Source organism: Capra hircus, chromosome 3, assembly GCF_001704415.2.
Source record: "Capra hircus breed San Clemente chromosome 3, ASM170441v1, whole genome shotgun sequence".
NCBI classification, from domain to species: Eukaryota; Metazoa; Chordata; class Mammalia; order Artiodactyla; family Bovidae; genus Capra; species Capra hircus.
This window is the reverse complement of record NC_030810.1, coordinates 92,308,880-92,333,549: the sequence shown is the minus strand read 5'-3', so window position 1 is coordinate 92,333,549 and position 24,670 is coordinate 92,308,880. Positions and strand designations below refer to the sequence as shown.

The 24,670-nt window shown below is 47.3% G+C and overlaps 1 protein-coding gene across 1 annotated transcript in view; it reads left to right on the top strand.

Moving 5' to 3' along the window:
- Positions 3,117–24,670, top strand: part of TSPAN2 (tetraspanin 2) — a 39,803-nt gene continuing 18,249 nt past the window's right edge. The window contains exons 1-2 of the mRNA XM_018045950.1: positions 3,117–3,249; positions 19,379–19,481. Coding sequence (XP_017901439.1) covers positions 3,181–3,249; positions 19,379–19,481 — 172 coding nt within the window. The 5' untranslated portion in view covers positions 3,117–3,180. The remainder of the gene's footprint in view (positions 3,250–19,378; positions 19,482–24,670) is intronic.

Sequence of the window (24,670 nt, the reverse complement as noted above, 5' to 3'; positions counted from 1 at the left end):
CTGCTGGTGTTGGTTCCACAGTTCAGTGATCTCCTGGCTGGCAAGTCTCAATCTCTTGGCCTTTCCTCACAGTCACAAAATGTTCTACAGCTCTAGGCATCATGTCTTAGTTCAAGACAGGAAAAAAGGGAAGGGAGCAATGCCAGCGATAGCTGAGCCTTTTTTTCAAGACAATTTCAGGTTTTCCAGAAACCTTCCAACAGACTTTCATATAAATTCCATTAATCAGAAATATGTTATATGACCATGCCTAGCTGGAAAGTATACCAGGAAGCAAGTTCTTAGCATTTCTATCCTCTAAATTGGATGTAGGATTGGGTGCCAGGTGAGTCCACCTACAGTATCTGTAACATTCTTCCCCAAACCTGCTCCACCTTCTAAAAGTGCTGTCTCTGTTGATGATTCCGTCATCTGTCTGGTTACTTACCCAAGTAAGAAATCCATCAGCCATCCTTTCTTCTCTTTCCCCTCTACCCCTCATATCCAAACTGTCTTGATCTTTCATTAAGCCTAAATATCTCTCAAATCTGAGCCTCTTCCCTAAACCCACTATCCCTGTCTTGGTTCAGGTTCTCATTTCTTATCTGAATTGCTATGGGTGGTGGTTTAGTTGCTAAGTCATGTCCAACTCTAGCGAACCCATGGACTGTAGCCCACTAGACTCCTCTGTCCATGGGATTTCCCAGGGAAGAATACTGGAGCAAGTTGCCATTTCCTTCTCTAGGGGATCTTCTTGATCCAGGGATTGAACCCTGTCTCCTCTATTGCAGGCAGATTCTTTACTACTGAGCCACCAGGGAATCCCTGCATTGCTGTAATAGTCTCTTAATTAGCTTCAAGTCTTCACGTCAGAGCATTCTCCACACAGTCCCAACTTGACTAAAAATAGAAATCTAACCATCTTACCCTTGCTTAGTTTCTGTCTCTAGCTTTGCATAACGTCTAAAGGCTAACTTCCTTATTTAATGGAGTTTCCCTACTTTCACATAATAATCTACTCTTGAACATGTGTTATCAGTTAGAATGCCCTAGTCCTGTAAAGTGTCAGCTCCCCTAAGACGCAGCTTTGTTGGAGGGAGTGACTGGGGAAGTCTACAATCAAAATCTATATCCATTATGTTAGTAGGCAATGATCTGTCTCTAATACATGTGTACTAAAATTGTAATACGAAAGAACAATAGATTTATAATAGAGATTCTTTTCTAAAGAGCCTAGAATAGTCTCTAAATGTAGTTTGTCTTACTTAGAGACATAATATTCAACAATATATTTAAAGTATGATATCATTGTTTTTCATTTACTTCAGAGACTTATTGAATGTCTACTATGTACTAGACATTATTTTCTAATTTAGTTTTTTTCTTTTTTAATAGATCAGAAATGTCAAGTTGTCTGACTGAAGCTAGAGAGGTGCCTCTTTCTGCATACCTAAAAACTATTTCACTATTTGGGGCTTACACTTATTACTCGAATCTGCACACTCATTTTTCTGTCTTCTATTCATTTTCGTAAGTGAAGTGCATGAGATATTCAAACAAATGTCCAAAGACACAGAGGTAGGCAAAGATGGCAACATGATAGAAACTGACTGGAAAACTAAACACAGTAAAAGCTGACCCTTACAGTTCTTACTCTGTGCCATGCATTGTTTTAGGCACTTCACAAATATTAACTTATTAATCTTCACAGCTCTATGAGGTATGTACTATCATCTCCATGTTGCAGATGAGGAAACGGAGACTCCACCATAGTTCCGCACTTTGGTGAACTGGCTGAAAGCTGCACCCTAGCATCATCCCCTCTTACCCCCAACCCCTGCTCCATTTGGGTTCCCTCACTTCTCACAGTCCCTACAGAAGGCACTTGCCTCTCCAGCCTGCACTTTTGCCCAAGCTGCCCCATCTGCTCTTCCTCTCTATTCAGATTCATTCAGAACTTGCTCAGGCCCACTCTCCCCAGCAATGCCTTCCCTGCCCGATGCCAGGAGGCGCCTACCAGAGCCTTGCCCTCGTCTTGCTGTAACTATTTGTTCACAGATCTGTCTCTTCCACCAGAGTCATTGCGCCAGGCCTGACTTCTCACTGTCGAGTCCCTGAGGCTTGCTACTATGCCTGGTCTATAAGAGGCACTTGAAGTTTTACTGAATTAATGCATAGGCTCCCTGGATTTCACACTTTCTTGTCGCCCCCGCCGTACTGTCTGGCACCACATATTGCAGACACTTAGTCAATGGGAGTGGGAGCCTGGTTTCCCCACCAGCGGTTTTATATTAATAAAACAAAGCAAAACAAAACCTGCTCCAGCTTTTCTCCCATCACCACATCACAATAATCCCTGAGGTTTTGTATTCCTTTCCAAGGGTTTCCATTGTCGAATCCATCAGGATCCGGGCTGTCTGACTCCCCTCCGCAGGCCAGGCCGTGCAGCGCGGGGAACAGCCTTCAGGGCACAGGAAAGCCGCATCCCGCGCCTTCTCCCAGTTCTTGCCTATTAAGGTAAGAGTTCTGGAGAAGCGCAGGAGGAGCCGAGGGAGGGTCCCCTAGAATCTGCTTCCGCGCGGCCTGTGCGCTGGCAAGGCGCTGGGAAACCACAACTGGGGACGTGGGTGCCCCGGGCCGGGTGTCCCGCGATGGGTACTGATAGCTTCTGGGCAGCCTTGGGTCCTACTTATCTCTTCTACCCGAGGCCACCTTCCTAGGTTTCCATAGCCACCAGGGCCGTGTCCTTATTCTCAACCACCACCGCAGGCCTCAAATGAGTCTGCACAGAGCGCTGATTAAATGGGTCTCGGGTTCCCAGTGGACGCTCCTTTCTCGCAGATGCTCCGATAATCACCGCGAGCCGGGCGCCTGCGGGGCACGTCCCACGGCCTGGGGAGAGAAGGGGGCAGCCTTCCCTCGTTCCGGGGGAGAGCCGGGTATCCTCTCCTTCTGGCCTTTCGACCGCCGGCCCCCGACGCCCCCACCCATCGCCCGCCTCCGGACTTCGGGTCCTCCCTGACCCTCTTTCACCCGGTGCGGGCTCCCGCCCGCCCGCCGCCCGCCACCGCCCCGCCCACCACCGGCCCCGCCCGCCGCAGGCCCCGCCCACGGCCCATCGCGCTCCGCCCCCTCCCCGCCGGCTCCCGGCGCTCCGAGTCCGGGCCTGGGGACTCCGGATCCCGCCGCCGGGGCCGCAGCATGGGGCGCTTTCGCGGGGGCCTGCGGTGCATCAAGTACCTGCTGCTCGGCTTCAACCTGCTCTTCTGGGTGAGACCCGGAGCGGAGAGGGCCGGGCAGGGGAGGGGGCCGGGCGGGGGCGCAGGGCTGGGGTCCCCAGGGAGCTGACCGCTGCGGCGTCCGATCCCGGCTCTTGAAGGCTGGGTGTTCAAAAATGTGGAGGTGAGAAAAAGGCAGGCAAAAGGGGGTGTGGGGAGGTAGAGAGGGATGGAAGGGGAGAGAACCAAGAGAGAGATCGACTAACGAAAAATGGTGAGAAGCGGGGAGACCCCGTGCGTGTGGCTCTTCCCGTTGAACCTCTCTGCCTTGCTTTTCATCTGGAGCCTGATGACACCAGATGCGGGGACACCAGCCTCTCCTTACCTCCAGATTCTCTCCCTCACCCCGCACCACCACCCCCACCCCCACCCCCAGTGCGCACACCCCCTTCTCGTTCTGCCTTTCCGCTGGAGCCCCGGCCTGGCCAGGGCGCCGGGACTGCCAGAGGTGGTGCCCCATCCAGAGTGTGTGAAGACAGCACCTGGCTGTGGTGGGCTTATGTGGGAAATCGGGGGCAGCAGTGGAAGTGATATTGGCGGGGTCATCCTTGTTCTGAATATTAGGGGAGGGTACCGCTGGGATGGAAGGAAGGGGTTGTGTTCTTCTGTCAGGGAATGGGAGGAAGGGAGGGGCTTCCAAGGGGCGGCAGCACCACCCCACAACGCCCTGCCAGCAGGCTCTGCAAAATACTACTGCTCCCAGAGATGATCTCATTCAACTTTGCATTGAATGAACAACATTCCAGGGATTAGTGGTTCACCGACAGATAGGGCCACAACCCTTGTCCCCCGTATTAACCGGAACAAAATTAAGGCTAGACTATCCCTGAATTCCTAGATATTCTGTCTGAGGCCCTGAAGGACTGGGAGACAAGGTCTGAGGATTGTCTCTTGTGCACATTCCTTCTTGGGCTTCCTCCAGGGACGGCCAGCCATTAACTGCTCAGATAGACCCTGAAGGAAAATACAGATCCTGCTTTGGGTGAAGAAGTTCTTAGAGCTGGGAGGGAGCAGCAGGGGGCTGAGGGCTTTCAAGGCTAGAGGAGGTTGGTGGCTGTCCTGACTACTCTGGGGAGCTTTTCATCCATGACACCGACTAATTACTGAAGGATGGTCACTGGTGTCTGCCAACCCATAAGCCCAGAGGCCTGGGTGACTCCAGCAGTTCCAAGCTCTCAGAGGCCAAGTTGCCATCCTCAGCATCCTTTAGTAGGGTCAGGTGTGAAGCAGGTACCCCGTAGACAGTCCTGAGTTTTAAAAATACACATGGCTTTTGTACACTTGGTCATTTGCTTCCAGCATAGAGTGGGGAGGGGCATTCCTAAAGGCCTTTTATGTTGTGCTTTGTAATAGCCTGGCTTAATTTCAAAGCTGTTAATTATAAGTGTTATGCATCGGTGACGCTCTGACTGCTTGAAAGAGGTCTTATCTAAGTCTGAGAAGGAATTCTTAGACTGGGTTCAGCTTATTTAGTGCTTAATGTCATGCCAGCCTTTCCAGGGATAATAGGCAACATTTATTGAGCATTTTCATTGTGTCAGGGACAGTGCTAAGCACATTGCATTCATTATTAACTTAATCCTCACAACACTCTGGATATGCATACTATTATTATCCCCATTTAGAGGCACAAATAGGTCCACTTTCCCAAGGTCACACAGCTAATGAGAGGCAGAGGTGGGCCTCCAACTCAGCCTTCATGCTTCTGAGCACTGTGGTACATGTAGTTAACCAGCTGTTCTCAAAGTGAGTCCTGAGCCAGAGCACCTCCGGGAAAGTTGTCAGAGAGGCACATTCTAAGTTCCATCACAGTCCTGCTGAATCAGAAATTCTAGAGGAGACCGAAGAATCTTTTTAAACAAGTCCAGGAAATGCTGATGCATGTTCAAGTTTGAGAACCGTTCTGTTAAACCATCATTACATGAGACTTAGAAAAACAGTGTATATGTAAATATAAAGAGCCATATGTACACACAATCACACATATATATTTGTAAATAAAAATACTGTTCCCTGAGCTGCTAATCTAGTTGAGGAAATGACCAAGGCATATAGAGCAACAACAAACACAACAGCGTATAATCAAGTGACAAATTTCACACCTCTGACACCGGAAGGAAGGGAGGTAGGAACAGGCAATGCTTGAGTGCCTACCATGTGTTAGCCACTAGGGTTAGGCATGGCCTTTTATATATCTCATCTAATTAAGGAGTTCACAGGAGGGACTTCCCTGGTGGTCCAGTGGTTAAGACTCCATGCTTCCAATGCAGGGACTTGCAGGACACGGATTTCATCCCTGGTCAGGGAACTAAGATCCCACATGCCACACAGTCAAATAAATAAATAGAAACACACACACACAATAAATAAATAAGTAAGCAATTTTTTAAAAAGTCCATAGCATTAGTGATGAGGTGAAACAGTTCTCATGATGTTTAAACTGAATTTAGAAGGACTGGCAGACTGGAGGTGGACGAGGGTGAAGGGGTGATACACCACCACCATCCCCAGCAGAAGAACAGCGAGAGTGAGAGTGCCATCTGACAAAGGCTTCAGGTTCAAGCGCAGAGACCCCAAGCAGAGTGTGCTTGAGCAAGTTATTCTTATTTCTAGCCTTGTTTTCTCAGCTGAACAATTGGGGTAAGAGTTGTTGAGAGGATTAAAAGGAAAGACATAAAGTATTTGATTTCGCCTTCCCATGAGCCCAGTATACAGTGAGTGCTCAATTTTTAAAAATTATTATTAAGTGCCTGGCACACAGAAAGCATTAATGAAACTTAGCCCTCTTTCCCCAGAGTCCCTTAATATCTGAGAAAAGTCTGTATGTTTGCTGCCAAGGAACTTGCAGCTTGTCTTCATTTACACATTAGCTTCTCAGTTTGTACTTGTGGGTTTTCCCCACCAGAACTTAGAATACTCTGAGAGCAGGAAATTTTTGTCTGCCTTGTTCACAATATATCTCTAGTGCCTAATAGTACTTAGCACACAGAATGCACCCGTAGAAAGAATTAATGAATCTAGAGAACTTGATATACATGGCCTTCGCTATTTGCACAGATAATCAATTGTCGACTTTATCTGGAGGACTCTTTCTACTTAATACCTGTTGATGGATTCTTTGCACAGATTGGGCTCAGGAAGGGAAGCGGGGCGTTGCTCACTCTCAGTTCCACGAGGAATGGGGACCAGGGACAGGCGGCTCTCCCATGTCTATACCTGTGCATCTAAAGGGAATGGGGGGACTTGAAACAAGTGCCTAATGGTTTAGAGGAAAGCAATGATTTGGGATACATAATCTAAGTATCTACCTTCACTGTAACCAAGGGAACCTGACTGCAGAAAAGCCCCACCCTAGCTTCTTATGTTGTTTTTTCCTGGCTGGAGAATTTGTGGGAAGTCTGGGGAAGGGGGAGAGAGCAGGGGAGAATTTTCCTGGAAGGACAGGCATTTGCCAGGACTTCAAGCGTAATATTTACACACACTCTTAGATGCTCATGTGTCTGCCCGTCTGAGGTCCCCCCTGGGTGACAGCACTTCCTTTCCTGTCAGGAACTCACCAGAAGGTAGGCGCAGAGGCAAGCGGGGGTGGGGTATATTCTGTGATCTGCAATTTGACAAATGGATTTGCAACCTCCTTCGCGCTGCTTGGCTAAAGTCTCCCTAGGTCGTGCTCCTGATTTTATAAACGTTCAACTAGATCCCACCAGAGCCTGGCCAAGGGCTGCTGACTCTGTTCACCCTTGATTTTTAATAAAACAAAAGTAAAGCCTAGCCCCGAGCCCCACTAATTTAATTTGTTATCACGGTTGATGTCTAACACTTAACCCCTCCCAACATCTGTCGTGTCTAAATTCGGCCACTACAATCAGATAGCATGGCATAGTTCCATGCATCTCACCGAAATCACCTTTATTTTTTCCCCTCTGTTGCATAGCAATATAAATAAAACACCACAATCCAACAAGCCACTTGTGTTGGTTTAAAGAAAAAAAACCTGGGCGCTGTTTATTCCTTGGTTTGTTGTCTGTTCAGCATTTTCCTATCATTGTGCTGTGTGAGCTGCTCAGGGTTGCCGACCAACAGGAAGCAAGACCGCTCATTGTCAAAAGTCCGATGCCATATATGGCTTGTTTGAAGTTGCTCTCCTTTCCTTCTCACTGTTGTTAATGTGGCTTTGGGGTTTCACTTGGTGATGTCTAACAGGTCCTTTTAAGAAGGGCTGTGTCTAATGGGCTTGAGAGTCAAAGATGTTTGACTCCACCAAAGCTCACAGAGGTTACCTCCTCCTCTTTCCCAAACTTATCTCAAATAGTAACTTCAGAAGTACCATCTATCAGAAAAACTGTTTTTAAAAAAAAAAACCTGAAGAAAGTATTCTCTGGGGTCCACCCCAAAGTTAGACCACCCCAGAAGGCGATTAGGAATTTCCTCAGCCCTGTTGTCAGATGGTCTCTGCTTTTTTAATCTTTAATGTTTTTGTAATTTTTTTTTTTGGCTGTGTTGGGTCTTCATTGCCTTGTGTGGACTTTTCTCGAGTTGTGGTGAGCAGGGGCTACTCTTCAGCTGCAATGCACAGGCTTCTCACTGTGGCGGCTTCTCTTCTTGGAGAGCACAGGCTCAGCGCACAGGCCTAGTTGCCCTCATTTCTGAATGGGGCAGGGAGTGTCCTCCCTTTTGGCCTGCTTATCTGGCTTCCTTGTGGCAGTTCTTTTTCCAGTTACCCCTTTACCATTATTCTTTAAAGATTTTTCTTTTACATTGAGGGTTGATGGTTTCTACAATTACCAGGAGGTCATCTGTCCATTGTCCGTGGCATTTCACTGTGTTATCTCAGAAAATGCAGTATCTTTGAGTCTCCAGTCATGCGTGACAAAAAGGAACATAACTTCTAACCCCCATGTTACCACTGACAGTTTATAGCACAAGTCTGCTCTCCTAAAGCAAGTGACACTACACTAACCATCATGTCATTCTTGCTAGGGAATTAAGGAGAAGGAATTGAGAAAGAAGTGGGTGGATGACCAGATGGGTTGAGAGCATCATACAGATATGAATAGGGGTTACCTTGGCTTGCTTTTTTTTTAATCCTGTTTGAATTTTTTATGGGCAAAAATAACGTTCACATGATGCCTTGGCTTACAAAATGTTCTCACACACATGATCCCATTTGATCGTGAATCACAACAGCCCCATGAAATAATGTAACCCCCATTTTACAGATGTGGAAGCTGGAAGGCAGGTACAGTAGATGGTGTGTCTAGGATCAAAGAGTTAAAGAGGAACAAAACCAAGATCCACACTCAGGTCTTCTCATTTTAAATACTGTGCTGTTTTCACCATGCATACTTACGAAGGCACGTGGAATGTCGGGTATGATAAATGCTGCAGACGTGGAAAATGTGAAGTCTATGACCAGCGAGATTATATCCAGTGTTTGATTGTCTTGATGCATTCCAGAAATGCAGGTACAAAAAGGTGCATGAAACACTCTGGCATATGGGAGAAAGAGGGAGAAGTTGAGAATACTCAAGTTAACTAAGTATGAGAATACTCAGCTTAAGGCAGAGGAAAAGCGAGATGGGAATTGATAAAGGGTATATATTGGGGTTTAAGAGACGGTGTTTAAAATTAATTTCAGTAAGCAAAAACTTGAAGAATATGAAACATTACATAAATGATAGGGAAGCCTGGCGTGCTGCAGGCCATGGGGTTGCAAAGAGCTAGACACAACTGAGCAACTGAACAACAAAATATAAATGGAAGCTGTGTGATATCTGCTTTCCCATGCATATTTTCTATGTTAACTTCTTTAATCCTCACAATGACCTTCTAAAATAGCAGCTATTGTCACCCCTAGTTTACACATGCGGGAACAGGCACAGAGAGTTCAGAGCTTTTTCCGGGGCCTCAGAGCTGCCCAGTGGCAGAGCTGGCTTTCTGTGTGTGCTTTCTACCCTCTTAACCACTCCAAGTCTACAGACTGACAAGGAGAGAAGTTTGAAGCTGGGATTAATTCTGTACTCCCCAATATGGTGGCTGCGCTACTAACCACATGTGGCTTTTCACATTTAAATTAACCAGTATTAAAAGGAATTTAATATTCAGCTTCTCACTCACACTAGCCACATCTCAAGTGTTCAGTGACAATGGGTCACCAACGGCTGCAGTGTTGGACAGCAGAACATTTATATTTACATCATTGGAGAAAGTTCTATTGGATAGCTCTAGCCTAATTTCGGAGAAGGCAACAGCAACCCACTCCAGTACTCTTGCCTGGAAAACCCCATGGACAGAGGAGCCTGGTAGGCTGCAGTCCATGGGGTCGCTAAGAGTTGGGCACGACTGAGCAACTTCACTTTTACTTTCCTGCATTGGAGAAGGAAATGGCAACCCGCTCCAGTGTTCTTGCCTGGAGAATCCCAGGGATGGGGGAGCCTGGTGGGCTGCCGTCGCTGGGGTCACACAGAGTCAGACACGACTGAAGCGACTTAGCAGCAGCAGCAGCAGGAGCCTAATTTAGTCTTTCTCTCATAAGTCATCTTCTCCTGCTTTTCTCTATTGGATCTTAACTAAACTAAAGAGAGAGAGGGAACATAGCTTCTGGAAAGGGGCCCTGACATACTTAGTGTAGAGGTTTAGAAAACTCCCAGCTGTTACAGAGAGCTGCTGCTGCTGCTGTCGCTTCAGTCGTGTCCGACTCTGTGCGACCCCACAGACGGCAGCCCATCAGGCTCCCCCGTCCCTGGGATTCTCCAGGCAAGAACACTGCAGTGGGTTGCCATTTCCTTCTCCAGTGCATAAAAGTGAAAAGCGAAAGTGAAGTCGCTCAGTCGTATCTGACTCCTAGCGACCCCTTGGACTGCAGCCTACCAGTCTCCTCTGTCCATGGGGTTTTCCAGGCAAGAGTACTGGAGTGGGTTGCCATTGCCTTCTCCGTTACAGAGAGAGCTAAAGTAAAAATTAGTAGAAGAAGACAGCAGAGTCATTAGAATCATGGCCACAGTATTTCCTATCTTGAGTAGGATTAAGTTTTCAGTTTGAATGTAACATTAGTCTGTCTTCCTCCATAATAATCATAAGTGCTGGGCACTCACTAAGTGTGTAAGATGAAGTCATTTAATTCTCTCAGGGAGGCACTATTATTACCTCCACTTTGCAGCTGAGGAAGCTGAGGATTAGAGAGGTTAAGAGACTTGCCTGAGGTCACAGGACTAGTAAGTGACAGAGCTTGATTCAAACCCAGGATGCCTAGAACCCCCATTTTTATCTGCTGCAGCTCCTCAACAACCCAGCATGTACAAGTGGATGTTTTTATTACTAACCTGTCCAAGTGTATCATTATTCAGTCTGAAAGCTCAGAAGAGGTGAAGTCTTCTACAAGAGCAGTTGACGAATGTTCCAAAGTGTGTGCGAAGCCCTGTCCTCTCCATTGTAATTGTGATTGGGAAAGCGTCAGTTCATAAACTAGGCCAAGGGAACGGGGAGAGACAACAGAGCCCCCCAGTGGGGCAGGGACAGGGCCTGGAAGCTGCTGCCACTCCTCCAGGAAGCCCATGTGGTCTCTCCTTGCCCTAGCTATATCTGTCTAGCCCCCTGTAATGGCCTCGTGCTGTCTGCCTTCCTGACCCCAAATACTTTCTGGTTAAATAGCTGTTAAGAAAAGTCTCTCTAGAATACAAGACTCATGATTCCTACTGGGTTCCATTCAAGCTAACTTTTTAACTAAAAAAGTGTTTTGTCTTGTTCCAATCTAATGTGAGTTTTACCTGAAACATTTTTTCTCCTCTCCCATTGTCTTTCTGTCACAACTAAAACTGGGCAAAGATTGTTATTATTGGTTGATATTCAAGAAACCTGTCTATCTGCTCAAGAGAGTTCTCTCAGACTACCTTGTAAAATATTAGGCCATAAAATAAGTATTGTTTAATATTCCATTTGTGGAATATTTAATAAGCAAATATTCAATTTGCTTGTGTAAAGTTCCATGTAGATAAGATGTCATATGTTTACTCAGAGGCAAGCCTGGGATGAAGCCAGCTAGATGCTGCTAGGAGGAAGTTCAGACAACATCCAAAAGACCACTTTGGTCTTCCTGGAGCTGGTCCTCTAGGTCACGTGAGACGGACATTGAGTTTAAATCAGTTTGGTAGCTTGGTAGGTTGGGTTTTACTTTAGTTGTACTTGATTTTCATTTGATAAAGCCATCTGCTCATTGGAATCATTAGCCAGTAGTCTGCGGCATTTGTTAATGTGTGAAGAAAACCATATAACCATCATCTGTCTCCTAATTCTTACAGGTCTCTCTTCTCCTTTTTCTTGTACTTCTTTAGAAAAATGCAGTATGTACACCACTGAATAAACACAGACACTTTGCCTATCTGTATGTAAGTTACCTGCTTTATCATTCAGAGGAAGCTTTTCATCCTGGCTCAACTTCCTCCCCTGAATTTAGTGTCTCCCCAGTTCTTTTGTGCAAAGCACCCCCCCCGCCCCCCCACCTCAGCAATGTCAGTTGATCCATACCAATTAACCCTATAACAACCTAAACAGAAGAAGGTGGGTTTAACACAAATATATCGCCTGACTGTCTTTGTAGATAGTAGATAATGTCCCAATCTGTCGCAGTTTTGATGGTAGAATCCTTCCATTGGGCTTTCCTGGTGGCCCAGATGGTAAAAAATCTGCCTGCTACACAGGAGACCTAGGTTCAATCCCTGGGTCATAAAGATTCCCTGGAGAAGGGAATGGCAACCCACTCCAGTATTCTTACCTGAAGAATTTCATGGACAGAGGGGCCTGGCAGGCTACAGTCCACGGGGTCGCAAACAGTCGGACACGACTGAGGGACTAACACACACAGCCACCCTTCCATGGTACCGAGAATTAAGCATTGATTTTAAAATCTATCCTTACCTGAAGGAAGTCTTTCAGAAATTTCTTAGCATGAGCTTGCTCTCATGAAATCGTTACAAGGAAAGTAATGTGGGAAATCAGAAACACTGGGATCTACCCAGTGTATTTCCATACTGACAGCCATGCATTTCCAAGCTAGCAGCCATGTCTTCGTCCGCTGTCAGTCCTGCATCCCAAGTCCACCTCACCTGGTCCTGATGTGGAAGCAAGGACACCAACCTTCCTCAGAGGTGGTTTCGCCTGGATGTCATATAGTATTCGGCTCTTGAATTTCTTCTGACAAAATCCTTCATTTTGAGAAAGTGCCATCTGAATCCTTGCCTTGCTTTCACTGCATAATAGGATGAAAATCTTGGGAGCTGGCTTTCCTCTTTGAGAAAACTAGTATCATCTTCTAGAGCAAATGTGCTTCTGACTTTTGCCTGCTAGAAGGATGAAACTCCATTACCCTTATGGTTTCCTAATGTGGTTTGCAATCAGATGAAGAATTATGAGTGTTCATTACATGATTCCATCTGGGCTGAGAATTGCCTCCAAGAGCAAGTATTAGCTTAAAAGCTTTTAATGAAATCTCTAGGGTTGAAGTGTCATTTTCCACTTTGTGTGACGTCATCCCGGAAAAAGAAAATTGCCAGTGAGTTGGGTATGTATATACACAATGGCATTCACCCTGGAAGAACTAGAAATACAGAATTCATTTTGTTCATTCTTTCCCTTAAGGGCACTGTGTGTGTGTTGCCATGATTATGTTAAGTCTTCATATGTTCTGCCTGTAAAAGGTGTATATAGATTTATTCTTTGTGTTCATGCCTGATGCTTGGCACGCATCCTTACAGGCTGGAAGAACACAGAACTGATACTGCTGCTGCTGCTGCTAAGTCGCTTCAGTCGTGTCCTACTCTGTGCGACCCCATAGACGGCAGCCCACCAGGCTCCCCCATCCCTGGGATTCTCCAGGCAAGAACACTGGAGCGGGTTGCCATTTCCTTCTCCAATGCATGAAAATGAAAAGTGAAAGTGAAGTCGCTCAGTTGTGTCCAACTCTTAACGACCCCATGGACTGCAGCCCACCAGGCTCCTCCATCCATGGGATTTTCCAGGCAAGAGTACTGGAGTGGGGTGCCATTGCCTTCTCCAGAACTGATACTAGCTGCTCTAATTATTTTTCTGTGGGCAAGTGTTATGCTGAGTAGACTCAACAGTGTCTTCACACAGTGCCATCTGAGGTGTCTGCCCAGTGTTTCCTAGGTGCAGATGAATTTAAAATTAGTACTTTGAAAGTATTCCCTTGGAGGGCAGTGAAGGAGGTTGTTCACAGTTGCTCCTATCAACCTGTCTTAGGTCAGGTCACCATAAAGAAAAAAAAAATACTATAGACTGAGTGGCTTAAACAACAGGAATTTATTTCTCATAGTTCTGGAGGCTGGAAAGTCAAGTTCAAGGTATCTGCCAGTTCAGTTCCTGATGAAAGCTGTCTTCCTGGCTTGCAGACGGCTGCCTCTCCCTGTGTCCTCCATGGCAAGGAGAAGGCTCTGATGTCTCTTATAGGGAATCCCCACCTTGTGACCTCATCTAACCTATCACCTTCCAAAGGCCCCACCTCCAAACACCATCACAGTGAGGGCCAGTTAGGACTTCAGTGATGTATGAATTCGGGGAAGACACAGTTCAGTCCATAGCACAGCCTAAATGACACCTTTGTGAAGAAGGCCCTCCATTCATTCACTCAACAGCTGTCTGTTCGGAACTGATTGTTCAAGGGAGAGGGTTAGGAGCTTGGAACACAGCAGTGTAGACCCTGTGCTTGCCCTCACACAGCTCAGGCCTTAATTTTCTTTAAGTTACAAAAATATTTAAACAGAAATGGTTATATAAGACAAGAAGGAAGGCACATATGTAGGCCAGGGTAAGCTTCCTACAGGAAGTGACGTCAAAGCTGAAAGCTGTGAGCCAGGTGGAGTGAAGAGGGAGCTTTCTAAGCTAAGGAAATAGCAACAGCAGGTCCCCAGGTGAGAGGAGGAACTGTGTGTGACTAGAGAGAGCGTCTGAGGACAATTTACTGTCTCTCTCATCTAGGGGCCTCCCTGGTAGCTCAGCTGGTAAAGAATCTGCCTACAGTGCAGGAGACCCTGGTTCAATTCCTGGGTCGGGAAGATGCCCTGGAGGAGGATAGGATAACCACTCCAGTGTTCTTGGGCTTCCTTGGTGGCTCAGACAGTAAAGAATCCACCTGCAATGTGGGAGACCTGGGTTCCATCCCTGGTTTGGGAAAATCCCCTGGAGGAGGGCATGGCAACCTACTCCAGTATTCTTGCCTGGAGAATCCCATGGACAGAGGAGCCTGGTGGGCTACAGTCCATGGGGTCACAAAGAGTTGGACACGACTGAATGACTAAGCACACACACCCATGTAGGGAAAAGCACATGAACAGTCTGAGAACACCCCTAAGTGATGCTTTTTATCTGGAGAGTTTAGTCATCAGATAACAGAATAGCATGTATTTGCTCTTTGTGGTCTGCATGGCTACCTTCTGCTGGAGGTGGGAGTGGGGGTGGTGGGGAGCTGAGCAAAATGCAGGACCCAGGCCTGGGGAGTAATATTTGCATTTTCCTGTCTCAGCACTGCCCTTCCCTTCAATTAGTGCCTTCCTAAGAACCATGTTTTTGATTCATGGAAAAATAATTTCTGAAGTAAAAATATATATCCTCAAGATAGAACCTTTCATCAGCAATCACAGGGAAGTGGAAATAAATACAGTACAATACAGTTGAAATCCACTAACAAGCTTTGCTTCATGTTAAATGACTTGTTTCTGGCAGACGGGCATTACTGAAAACTTTTTGTCCATCCACTTTGCGTTAAAAGTTTTCTAATCAAATCTGTAGTCCTATCCCCTGCTACTTTAGTTTTAAAACATGCACTTTCTCCACAGATATATGCTTACAGTTTGCAACTTTGTCCTGCAGACTCTACAGAATATAGTTAGCTACTGAAATAACTTGTCTGTGAAAATGCACAATGTAATTGTACCGGGTGATCCCCGATCTAATGGTGAGGATTTATATGTCATTGTCTATTTCTTTCATTTCTATCTTCTCTATTTTACTTCTGTCCTCTTTTTAAATAGTGCACACAATTTTGCCCTCAAAATCCTGTTGCATAACATTCTGAGTGCATAATGCTAAACTGGTACTCAGAAAAGAAATGGTGACACAAAGACTGATGACATCTGGTGTCTTCTCAGGGGCTGGTTCTCTGATGGAATTCTTACCCACAGTGTTAAGTCTTTCTTGGGCCATAGAGGCAGGATCAGCTTCTCACAAGCCCCTGAGATGCTCTGGAGAAGGAACTAGATCTTCCTTAACTGTGAATCTTTGCCTCCTGGCTCACAATAGATGTTCAGTAAATACTTATTAAATGATTAACATCAAAGCCCTACTCATGCTGTTGTATGAAAAAGTCCATTCCTGGAAAAACATATTCCTAATGGCAATCATTCCAAAGGCACGGGGAGTGATTCTGGTCCTGGTTGCAGAGCAGCTCTCAGCAGAGTTCTCTGGTTGATAGAGTGGATCCTTCACGGTCCTTGCCCATCACTGCATCCATCCCGTAGCAACCCCAATCTGGTCTTCAGCCACTCAGGTCGTTACCTGTGGCTCCTCACTGTGTCTGACATCATACAGCACTCATCCCCATCAAAGTGAAGGCTTCCACCTCTTCTTCCCCTCAAGACCCTGCCATGGGCTTTCCACAATGGTAGCAAGCTTAGTAGAAGCCATGAGCCACGTGCTGTAAATCCAGTTTCAAGCTCCAGACTCTGACTTCCCCCAGATGCTTCTCTCTCCCCAGCACAGGGTTCTACATAAGAAAGCACAGCCCTTACCTATGCAGTTCCCGCTGCCTGCAGTCCCTCCCTGCTCCTCTAACTCATTCTTCAAGATGTAAGTCAAAATGGAATGTCTTCTGCTGACAGCCAGTCATCATAGTTTGGTCTAATCCCTGGGTGGTGATGCAGTCCCATGGAGCACACTTCCTGCGTCCTGTGACGTTTATTAGCTTATGGGATTATCTTCCATGTCAGACTGTGCATGTTTGTTAAGTCACTTCGGTCATGTCTGACTCTTTGCGACACTATGGACCATGGCCTGCCAGGCTCCTCTATCCACGGGATTCTTCAGGTAGGAATACTGGATTGGGTTGCCCTCCTCCAAAAGGATCTTCTTCCTGACCCAGGGATCGAACCCACATCTCCTGCACTGGCAGTTGGATTCTTTACCACCAGCACCCCCTGGAAGCCAGACTGTCTTCTTTATTGTTGCTTCTTTGATGCTTAGCCTAGTACCCAGTCAGGACCATAGTTACCTTTGAAAGATATGTAGAAAGGAAAGGAGATGAGGGCAGCAGCAGCGTGAGAAGGAAAGCAGCATGGCCGGGCAGCCTTTGTCCCCATGTTGGCTGAGGTGTGGTGTTGTGACTGAATGCACAATGGGGGCATTGTGCGAGGGGTGGCGGGTTTGTCTAGGAGGGTTAAAGGATAGGCCTAGAGGCTCACCCAGTGAGACGTCTCTTCCTAGGTTTTGGGGGCGCAGAGCAACGGGTCTTACTGACGCTAGACTTGCTCACTTTGTCCCTGACTGCACATTGGACTTGATGGGAAATATTTTCATGCAATTTCAGGTGTGTGGTAGAGCCACCAAAGCCCAGTGAACACAGAGTATTTTAAGAGTCTTGCAAGAATGGTAAGTTATAAAGGACCAAAGGACTATGTCATCTCAGCTGACACCACTTTCCAAAGCAGGCATGGCTGTCACCTGGGGCAGCCTTGGGCTTGACCTGGTGCACACCCACAGTGTTCCCAACCTGGCAGCATGCTGGAAGGATTCCCTCCACAGTGACGACACCCAGCTCCCCGACAGTTTCCTGGACCCAGGAGGAAACCCTAGGTTTGGGGTTGGGGGTGGAGGGCCATGGATGAACACGCTCAGATTGTTTTCCTCATTGGCCCTGGAGCTTTAAATTGCAACCTCTCTTTTAATTTTCCATTATGCATCAGACACATCTGTGCCAGAAGCAGACAAATGTATTCCGTCTGGGAGGATGATCCCAGACGGCTATAAATTAGAGCCTGTGTACAGAGATGCCAAAAATGTGGCCTCGTGGTATGGTGTCCCTGGGACCAGTCACCTCCTCCAGCGTCTGCTCGGGCTCCAAGCCTTGGCCTGATGCCTCTGTCAATAGATTTTCGCTTTGTGTTTGGAAACTCTTTCCACCAAGTGGCTGCAGAGGCGGGGAGGGCAGGGCTGCCTGTGTGGTTCTACTGGACACAGCCATCCAGGCAGCACCCCGAGGACAGGGCTATCCCAAAGGGCATCGCTCTCTTCCCTGTACGAGAAACAGTAATGACCTTCAAAGCCAGTTTCCTCCCAAACTAAAGACCAGCCCAAGAAAATTCACCCCACCTTTTTTAGATTGATGAGATAAACTACCGTATCAGGCTTTTAAGCTTATAATATACCTGCTTCACCCACAAAACTTCAAGAGGATCATGCAAAGAGAAAAGTCACCTGTAATTTTATTCTTAATGTACTTCTTTCTTAACAGTACTTCTTTAAATATTTTTCCATGCCTTGCTAATGTTTTTTAAACTGCGAAAATCTCTTAAAGCTGGTCGAGCAGCCCAGTTCCTTTAGCTGTCCCTCACATTATCCAATTAGTGCTTTCCTCTAAGTACTGGAAACTTTTAGTTGTTCCACTTCAGAGAGTCCGGCTGGTAGAATTCTGTGCCTGCAGTTCCTCCTGCAGACATCATGCTGCCCTGCTGAAGAAGCTGGCCACCAAGGGACTGGGCCTTGGGGGAATAAAGGGTGAAAAGAGATAAAGTCTTCATATAAATGCAGTCAGAGAGCCCTAGCCCTTCACAGGTAGCCCACAGAAGGATCCTGTATAAACAGGGCTCTGACCCCGACTTTGACTTCATTTTCCTTGTTAAACCTAAGTCTCTGACTTTCGTGCTTCCGTCTCCTTGTCGCCAGCCTCCGTGTCTGCTCTTCCCTACCGGGGCCGGGGCAGCCTCTGAACTCGTGGTTCGGGGATGGCTTAGGCAGCCCAGCTCTAACCGGATGGGTTGGCTAAACCAGGGGCCTCTTTTTACATCTCTGCTCACCTTCCTGTGGTGCTTTGAGTCCAGAAGGTGCCAGTGAGTAACTGTTGAACTGATATAACGAAATTCGAGATGGTTGTTTGTGGAGAGAGAGGATGCCGCGGCGGGAGCCCGCTGGGACAGCCCCGCAGTGGTAGGGAAGGCGTTCAGAGCCAGCGCGGAGCCGCACAGAAGCCCTCATGGCAGCAGAGAAGCAGGCAATGAGTCTAGAAGCCGCCAGCCTGCCCAGCCACCGCCTGTGCCAGCCACTCAGCCTCTCCATGAGCCACACAGCACACAGCAGGCTTTTTCAGAAAATTATTTTTTCCTTTCTTGCTTTCCATGGAAACCCATAATAGCAACCAAAAAATAAAAAAAGAAAGAAAGAAACAAAAAAAAACCCGGCCAGTTTCCCTCCCGCAAAACCATCCTCAGGCAGGGCAGTGCAGTGACCACGGTGGCCTGGGGGGCAGGACAGGTTCTAGACGCTTCTAAAGCGGCTTTCTAACTGGGCACTGCACACTCAGGAGGTGTGGGTGAGTTGCAGGACAGGTTCTAGATGCTTCTAAAGTGGCTTTCTAACTGGGCATTGCGCACTCAGGAGGTGTGGGTGGGTTCTGAGGTTGGCGTGTTTTCTTCCTATTTAGAAAAGTGGGTTTCCCGAGGTCTGGGAGTTCATCTTGCCCTTGGTGACCTCTCTCTGTGGTGCTGGTGAGGAAGTCCAGAGTACCCAGCAGGGAGCAATAGGACAAGGAGCAGATAGCTTCCAGGGGGACTGTTGTGGGAACTCTTTTTGAGAGGCGACCTGGGCTAGACTGTTTCAGCCCCATAATCGCAGGGCAGCCTGACAGAATGGGAGAAACTCTGAGCTTGGAATCAGGGGAGCCCAGCTTAAAGATCCCATCAGGGACCTGGGGTGGGGGTGGGGACTCTGAGCAGATCATTCCACCTCCACTGTATGAAACATGAAGAGGGGTCCAGCTGGTTTTTCAGGGGCCAGCCCCCCAGTCTCCCAGCTCATACACACATGTTCCCCTCCCTTGTAAACACAGGCTGTTTACCTTTCAGCTGGCAGGGTCGGCTGTCATTGCTTTTGGACTATGGTTTCGATTTGGAGGCTCCATGAAGGATTTCTCCTCGGAGGACAAGTCCCCAGAGTACTTCTATATGGGTGAGTGACCACAGCCTCCCCTTCTTTAGACGGGGTTGCCCAGGCTTAGAGGGCAGCCTGCAGCTAGACTTCCGTGGGAGGGGAACGGAGGGAGATAAAGGAGGCAAATCAGAGCCCCAGATGCCCACCCAGCCAGGCAGCGGGGAGAGGGCCCTGCTACCCCACACCTGGCTCATCCCTCTGCTTCCAAAACCAAGGACGACCAGGTGGGACTGAACGGTTGTACTTTCAGCCACTTCAAGAAAGAAGCCCAGCACCACAATTCACGTCCAAAGAATTGGAAAACCCCACTGCACCCCCTGAGTGAAGTGGGCACACAGCAAAGTCAGTCCTTTGCTCATTCCTGGGGTGACAGGGGAGCCCTGCCCAATCAAGCTCTGGTTTTGTGTATTTGTGATCTTGTATATTTTAAATTGTCTGAGAGAGATACCTAATTCAAAATAAAGAGAGACAGCTCAAGGTGTGGAGGGGCTAATCTGAGTCCCTCCATGACTAGGGACAGCAGAGGGGAGAGGAAGTGAAGCAGAGTGAGGTGGGGAGGGCAGGGAAGGGAGTGGGGGCAGGAGAGCTTCCCCAGGCAGAGACCTCAGCATGGGAGGGGTAGTGCAGCCTTCTTCCCGCAGTGGGAAAGGGGTGAGGAGTGGGAAGCTGATGTAGACCATGTGATAAGTTGAGGCTGAGAAACTAGTGTATAACTAAGTGCCAACTTAGTGGCGTTTGCAGTCGGTGCATCAGGGGTCATTCTAAACTGGTGAGGCAAGAAGGATTTGAGTTAGGTATGAAAGACCAACCTTAATCAGTAGAAAAGGGGACGACTAGGGACTGAAGAGGTTTGGGACACAAGGCATGCCAATGGGACAGTGATTAGCAAGCCTAGGCTGGGCAGATAACTCTTACCAGAATGTAAAGCATATGGGCATGGAAGGAATTACAATTAGACAAGTTGAGGAGGGAGGGAAGACAGATACAGAGGGCCTTGAATGTCAGTGCTAGTTAATTTAATAAACAATAGAAGGGGGCTTCTCTCATGGCTCAGTGGTAAAGAATCTACCTGCCACTGCAGAAACATGGGTTCCATCCCTGATCCAGGAAGACCGCACATGCCTCTGAGCAGCTAAGCCCATGCACCACAACTACTGAGCCTGTGCTCTGGAGCCCAAGTGCCACAACTACTGAATTCCGTGTGCCCCAGAGCCTGTGGTCCACAACAAGAGAGGCCTGTGCACGGCAGCTAGAGAGTAGCCCTCCTTCTCCACAACTAGAGAAAAGCCCCGCACAGCAGCGAAGACACTGCACAGCCAAAAGTAAATAAATAATACAACTTTTAAAAACAAAAGAAACAATAGAAAGATAGTTTAGACTTTGGGGGAGGGTACACTCAATCTACAGGGCTTCCCTGATAGCTCAGTTGGTAAAGGATCCACCTGCAACGCAGGAGACCCTGGTTCGATTCCTGGGTAGGGAAGATCCATGGAGAATGGATAGGCTACCAACTCCAGTATTCTGGCCTAGAGAATTCCATGGACTGTATAGTCCATGGGCTCACAAAGAGTCGGACACGACTGAGTGACTTTCACTTTCACAGTCAATCTACACTGTATTTTAAAGAGATTATTCTGGAATGAGAGGGGAGGACAAAAAGACCATGCTATATTACTGATACAGTCAGACCTGAAGAAATAAGGGCATAACTCTTGGTGGTAGCAGTAGGAATTGTGAAGAAAAGGACAGAAGGGCAAGAAAGTTTATTAAGCATTATTAAATGTTATTATTAAACATTGTTAAACTCAGGGACAGGAGGAATCAAAACAAAAAAAGGTAGCAGTGATAGAGTCAAGCATAGAAGTCACAACACATGATTTTCAGATGGAAACCTGAGTTACAGAAGTCAGGGACCCTGCTGGGTTAGAGAAGGGATGGGGGTGTGGAAAGAAGGATGGAGGCCAGTCTGGGAGTAGCCTCTATCTGTATTCCTCCAGAAATGAAGCACTGATAGCAGTTTCACAGGTGTAGATTTGGGTCCAACAAAAGAAAAACTTTGCAATGGTTTGATAAATCAAAGAAGCTGAGCAGACTTCTATAGAAAGTGACCCCTCTGATACACTGGTATTTAACCAAAAATCCAAATGGATCTTCTATCCATACAGGAGATTCCTGAGCTGAGTAGGAGGGTGAACTAGCTCCAAACAAACATTCCTGATCCTATTTCCAAATCTAAAGTAAAGCAATACGAACTGCCCAAGATGCAAGAAATGTCACATATTTGTGGACGTATTTGTCAGGACTCTTTCAACTGGAAATCACAGAAGCTTGACTCAAACTGTTTTGAGCAAAATGGAAATTTCTTGACTCATAATGGAAACATCAGGATTAATACTCATCTTAGGGACACAAGTGATATGATCAGAATCCAGTCTGTAGCCATCTCTCAGCTCTGTTTTCCTGCGCCTCCCCCGTCTGGGGCAGATTCCCCCTAGATCTGATAAATCAGCCACCCACAGCTCCAGGTACCATCTCCCAAGTAACCCTGGCAACAGTGTGCTCTCCTTCCAACTGACTGAACCAAAGTCCTGGGTCTCACTGTCGTTGGCGGTCTTGGGTCCAGTGCCCATTCCCACACCAGTTATTGTGGCCAGCTGCTTGAGACGGGCTTGTTGGCTGAAGCCTGGGCCTCACACCTGCCGTGGAGCTGAGGCAAGTCAGCCCTCTCAGACCACATGGACTGAGAGTGAAGGAGGTGCTTTGTCTAACAGAGAAGAAGAGGAGGTAAACTCAGGGTGGGAAAAACAACAGCCCCCACGACAAGGCCTGAACCCTTCCTGCTTGTTCCTGGTGGCCTGGGATGTGGGCATGGGTCTGCCACCCTTGCTTCCTCCTCAGCTCCCCTCTCTAAGTCACCCGTGAAGGGCTGGTGGTGAGCATGCTTATGGTCAGTGCTCAGAGTTCAGAGAAGAGAGTTATCACCGAGTCTTAGCACTGAACAGAATAAGGAGACTAAGGACCAGGGGGTGAAACAGACAGGGAAGGGAGGCTGGCTGTCAGCTGTGGTTTTCCAGCTTTTCACAATGGGGCTCAGCCCTTGGTCCAGCTTTGCCAATACCCAGGCCTGAGCTTGTTCTGTTTCCCTGCGTTGTCTCTCTGATGAGTGCCAACAAGAAAATGTCCTTGTGAAGTCAGGAACCTTCTCTCCACTTCAAATATTTCTTATAAATAGAAAGAGCAATATACGTGTTTACAGAAGTTGATATTTCTTTCCTCAATAAATAATTTTCCGAATAGGAAAGATACCAGATTGCTGGTAATAAAATGAAAAGAAAAAATGTACCAGGATACCATTTTATGGACTTGCATAGCAAACAGTATGAGGTAATAGGGCTTTAAAGAAGAAGCAGGCCCAGTTTTGGAAAATCTCACTGCATGTCCCTAGGTACTGTGCACTGAATTGTGTATTTTCTTTTCAGAATAGGTTCCAGAGCAATCAGCACATTAAACTCTTATCACCACTTTGTTAAAGAGCCCTGGAGAACAAGCTTGGCCCATTAAAGTGCTCTTAAAGAAACACAACCTTCCCCTGAGAGGGACCTCAGGAAGGCACGTGGTGTAACTCCCTGCTTCTGGGCAGATGACTGCCACCCTTTGTAGGAAATCTTTCTTCCTCTGGGGCTTCCCAAGTGGTTGTTGCTGTTCATTCACTCAGTTGTGTCTGACTCTTTGCAACTCCATGGATACAGCACGCCAGGCTTCCCTGTCCTTCACCATCTCCTGGAGTTTGCTTAAACTCATGTCCATTGAGTCAATGATACTGTCCAACCATCTTGTCCTGTCACCCCCTTCTCCCACCTTCAATCTTTTCCAGCATCAAGGTCTTTTCTAATGAGTCAGCTCTTCATATCAGGTGGCCAAAGTATTGGAGCTTCAGCTTCAGCTTCAGTCCTTCCGGTGAATATTCAGGGTTGATTTCCTTTAGGATTGACTGCTTTGATTTCCTTTTAGTCCAAGGGACTATCAAGCTTTTTCTCAAACATCACTGTTCAAAAGGTGCTAGTGGTAAAAAAAAACCCAACTGCCAGTGCAGGAGACACAAGTTCCATCCCTGGGTCAGGAAGATCCCCTGGAGAAGGGAATGGCAACCCACCCCAGTATTCTTGGCTGGAGAATCCCCAAGGACAGAGGAGCCTGGTGGGCTACAGTCCATGGGGTCGCAAAGAGTCAGACACTACTTAGCACAGCACACACGCACTTCCTCCTCTAGGGGGATCCTTTCCTTTCTGGGACCCTTGTGTCTTCCTCCTTGGTGGTGGAGAGGATGTCCCTTCATATAATAAAGATCTGGAATTGACTTCATAGTGAGGGACCAGTGTGGAGAGGATCCAGCTGTGAGGGGAGTTAGAAATGAGGCCAGGGAGCCAGGGCAGTCAGACTGACTACACCTGCCACCTGTTCTCAAGGACTTCTGAGTTCAGGTCAAGACCTGGAGGCTGACCCAGGGCATCACGACCACTGGTTGCTAGGGTGGAGAAGGGAGACCCTAGCAAGAATGGAACTGGCAACAAGAAAGGCTAGGTGACTTGGTGTTTCCCAGACCCTCTTCATGTTGGTCTCCTTCACTCTTGGGAGAAACCCCCAATGTCTTCCAAGTTCCACTAACATGCCACTCTGCTCTCTCATTACAATTTTTCTCTGGGGCTGCCCCTTAGAGATACAGACAACACAGGGATCTTCCTTCCAGAGACACAGGGTGGGGAAAGATTCCCTGGGCCCTCAGAAGGCTGGAACACATGAAGTCATGTCTGTGAGCAAAGGATGGAGGGCATCAGCAGGTTCTTCCCCAAGGGGAAGGAGCAGCCTGCTCAGACTCAGCCACTCACTCTCTGGAATCCCACGTTGTCTGTGGCTGTCCCTCCGCGAATATATAGCTGCAGAGCCTGGCTTTGATTGTGGCTAGTTGTCATGTGTAAGGTAAGCGTTACAGTGCTGAGTGTTCTGGGACTTTTTAAAGACTGACTCACTCTGGTAATATTTTTTACTTCTCAATTTTTAGTTGTACCTGAGATTCATAGTAGTTGCAAAACAGACATGTGCTATAGCTTACACTGTTGACACAATTTCTCCAAAGCATTTTTGCAAGAACTTAAGTCTAGATAATTATTGCCATATTGCAAATAACAAAACTGAGAAATAAGAGGACT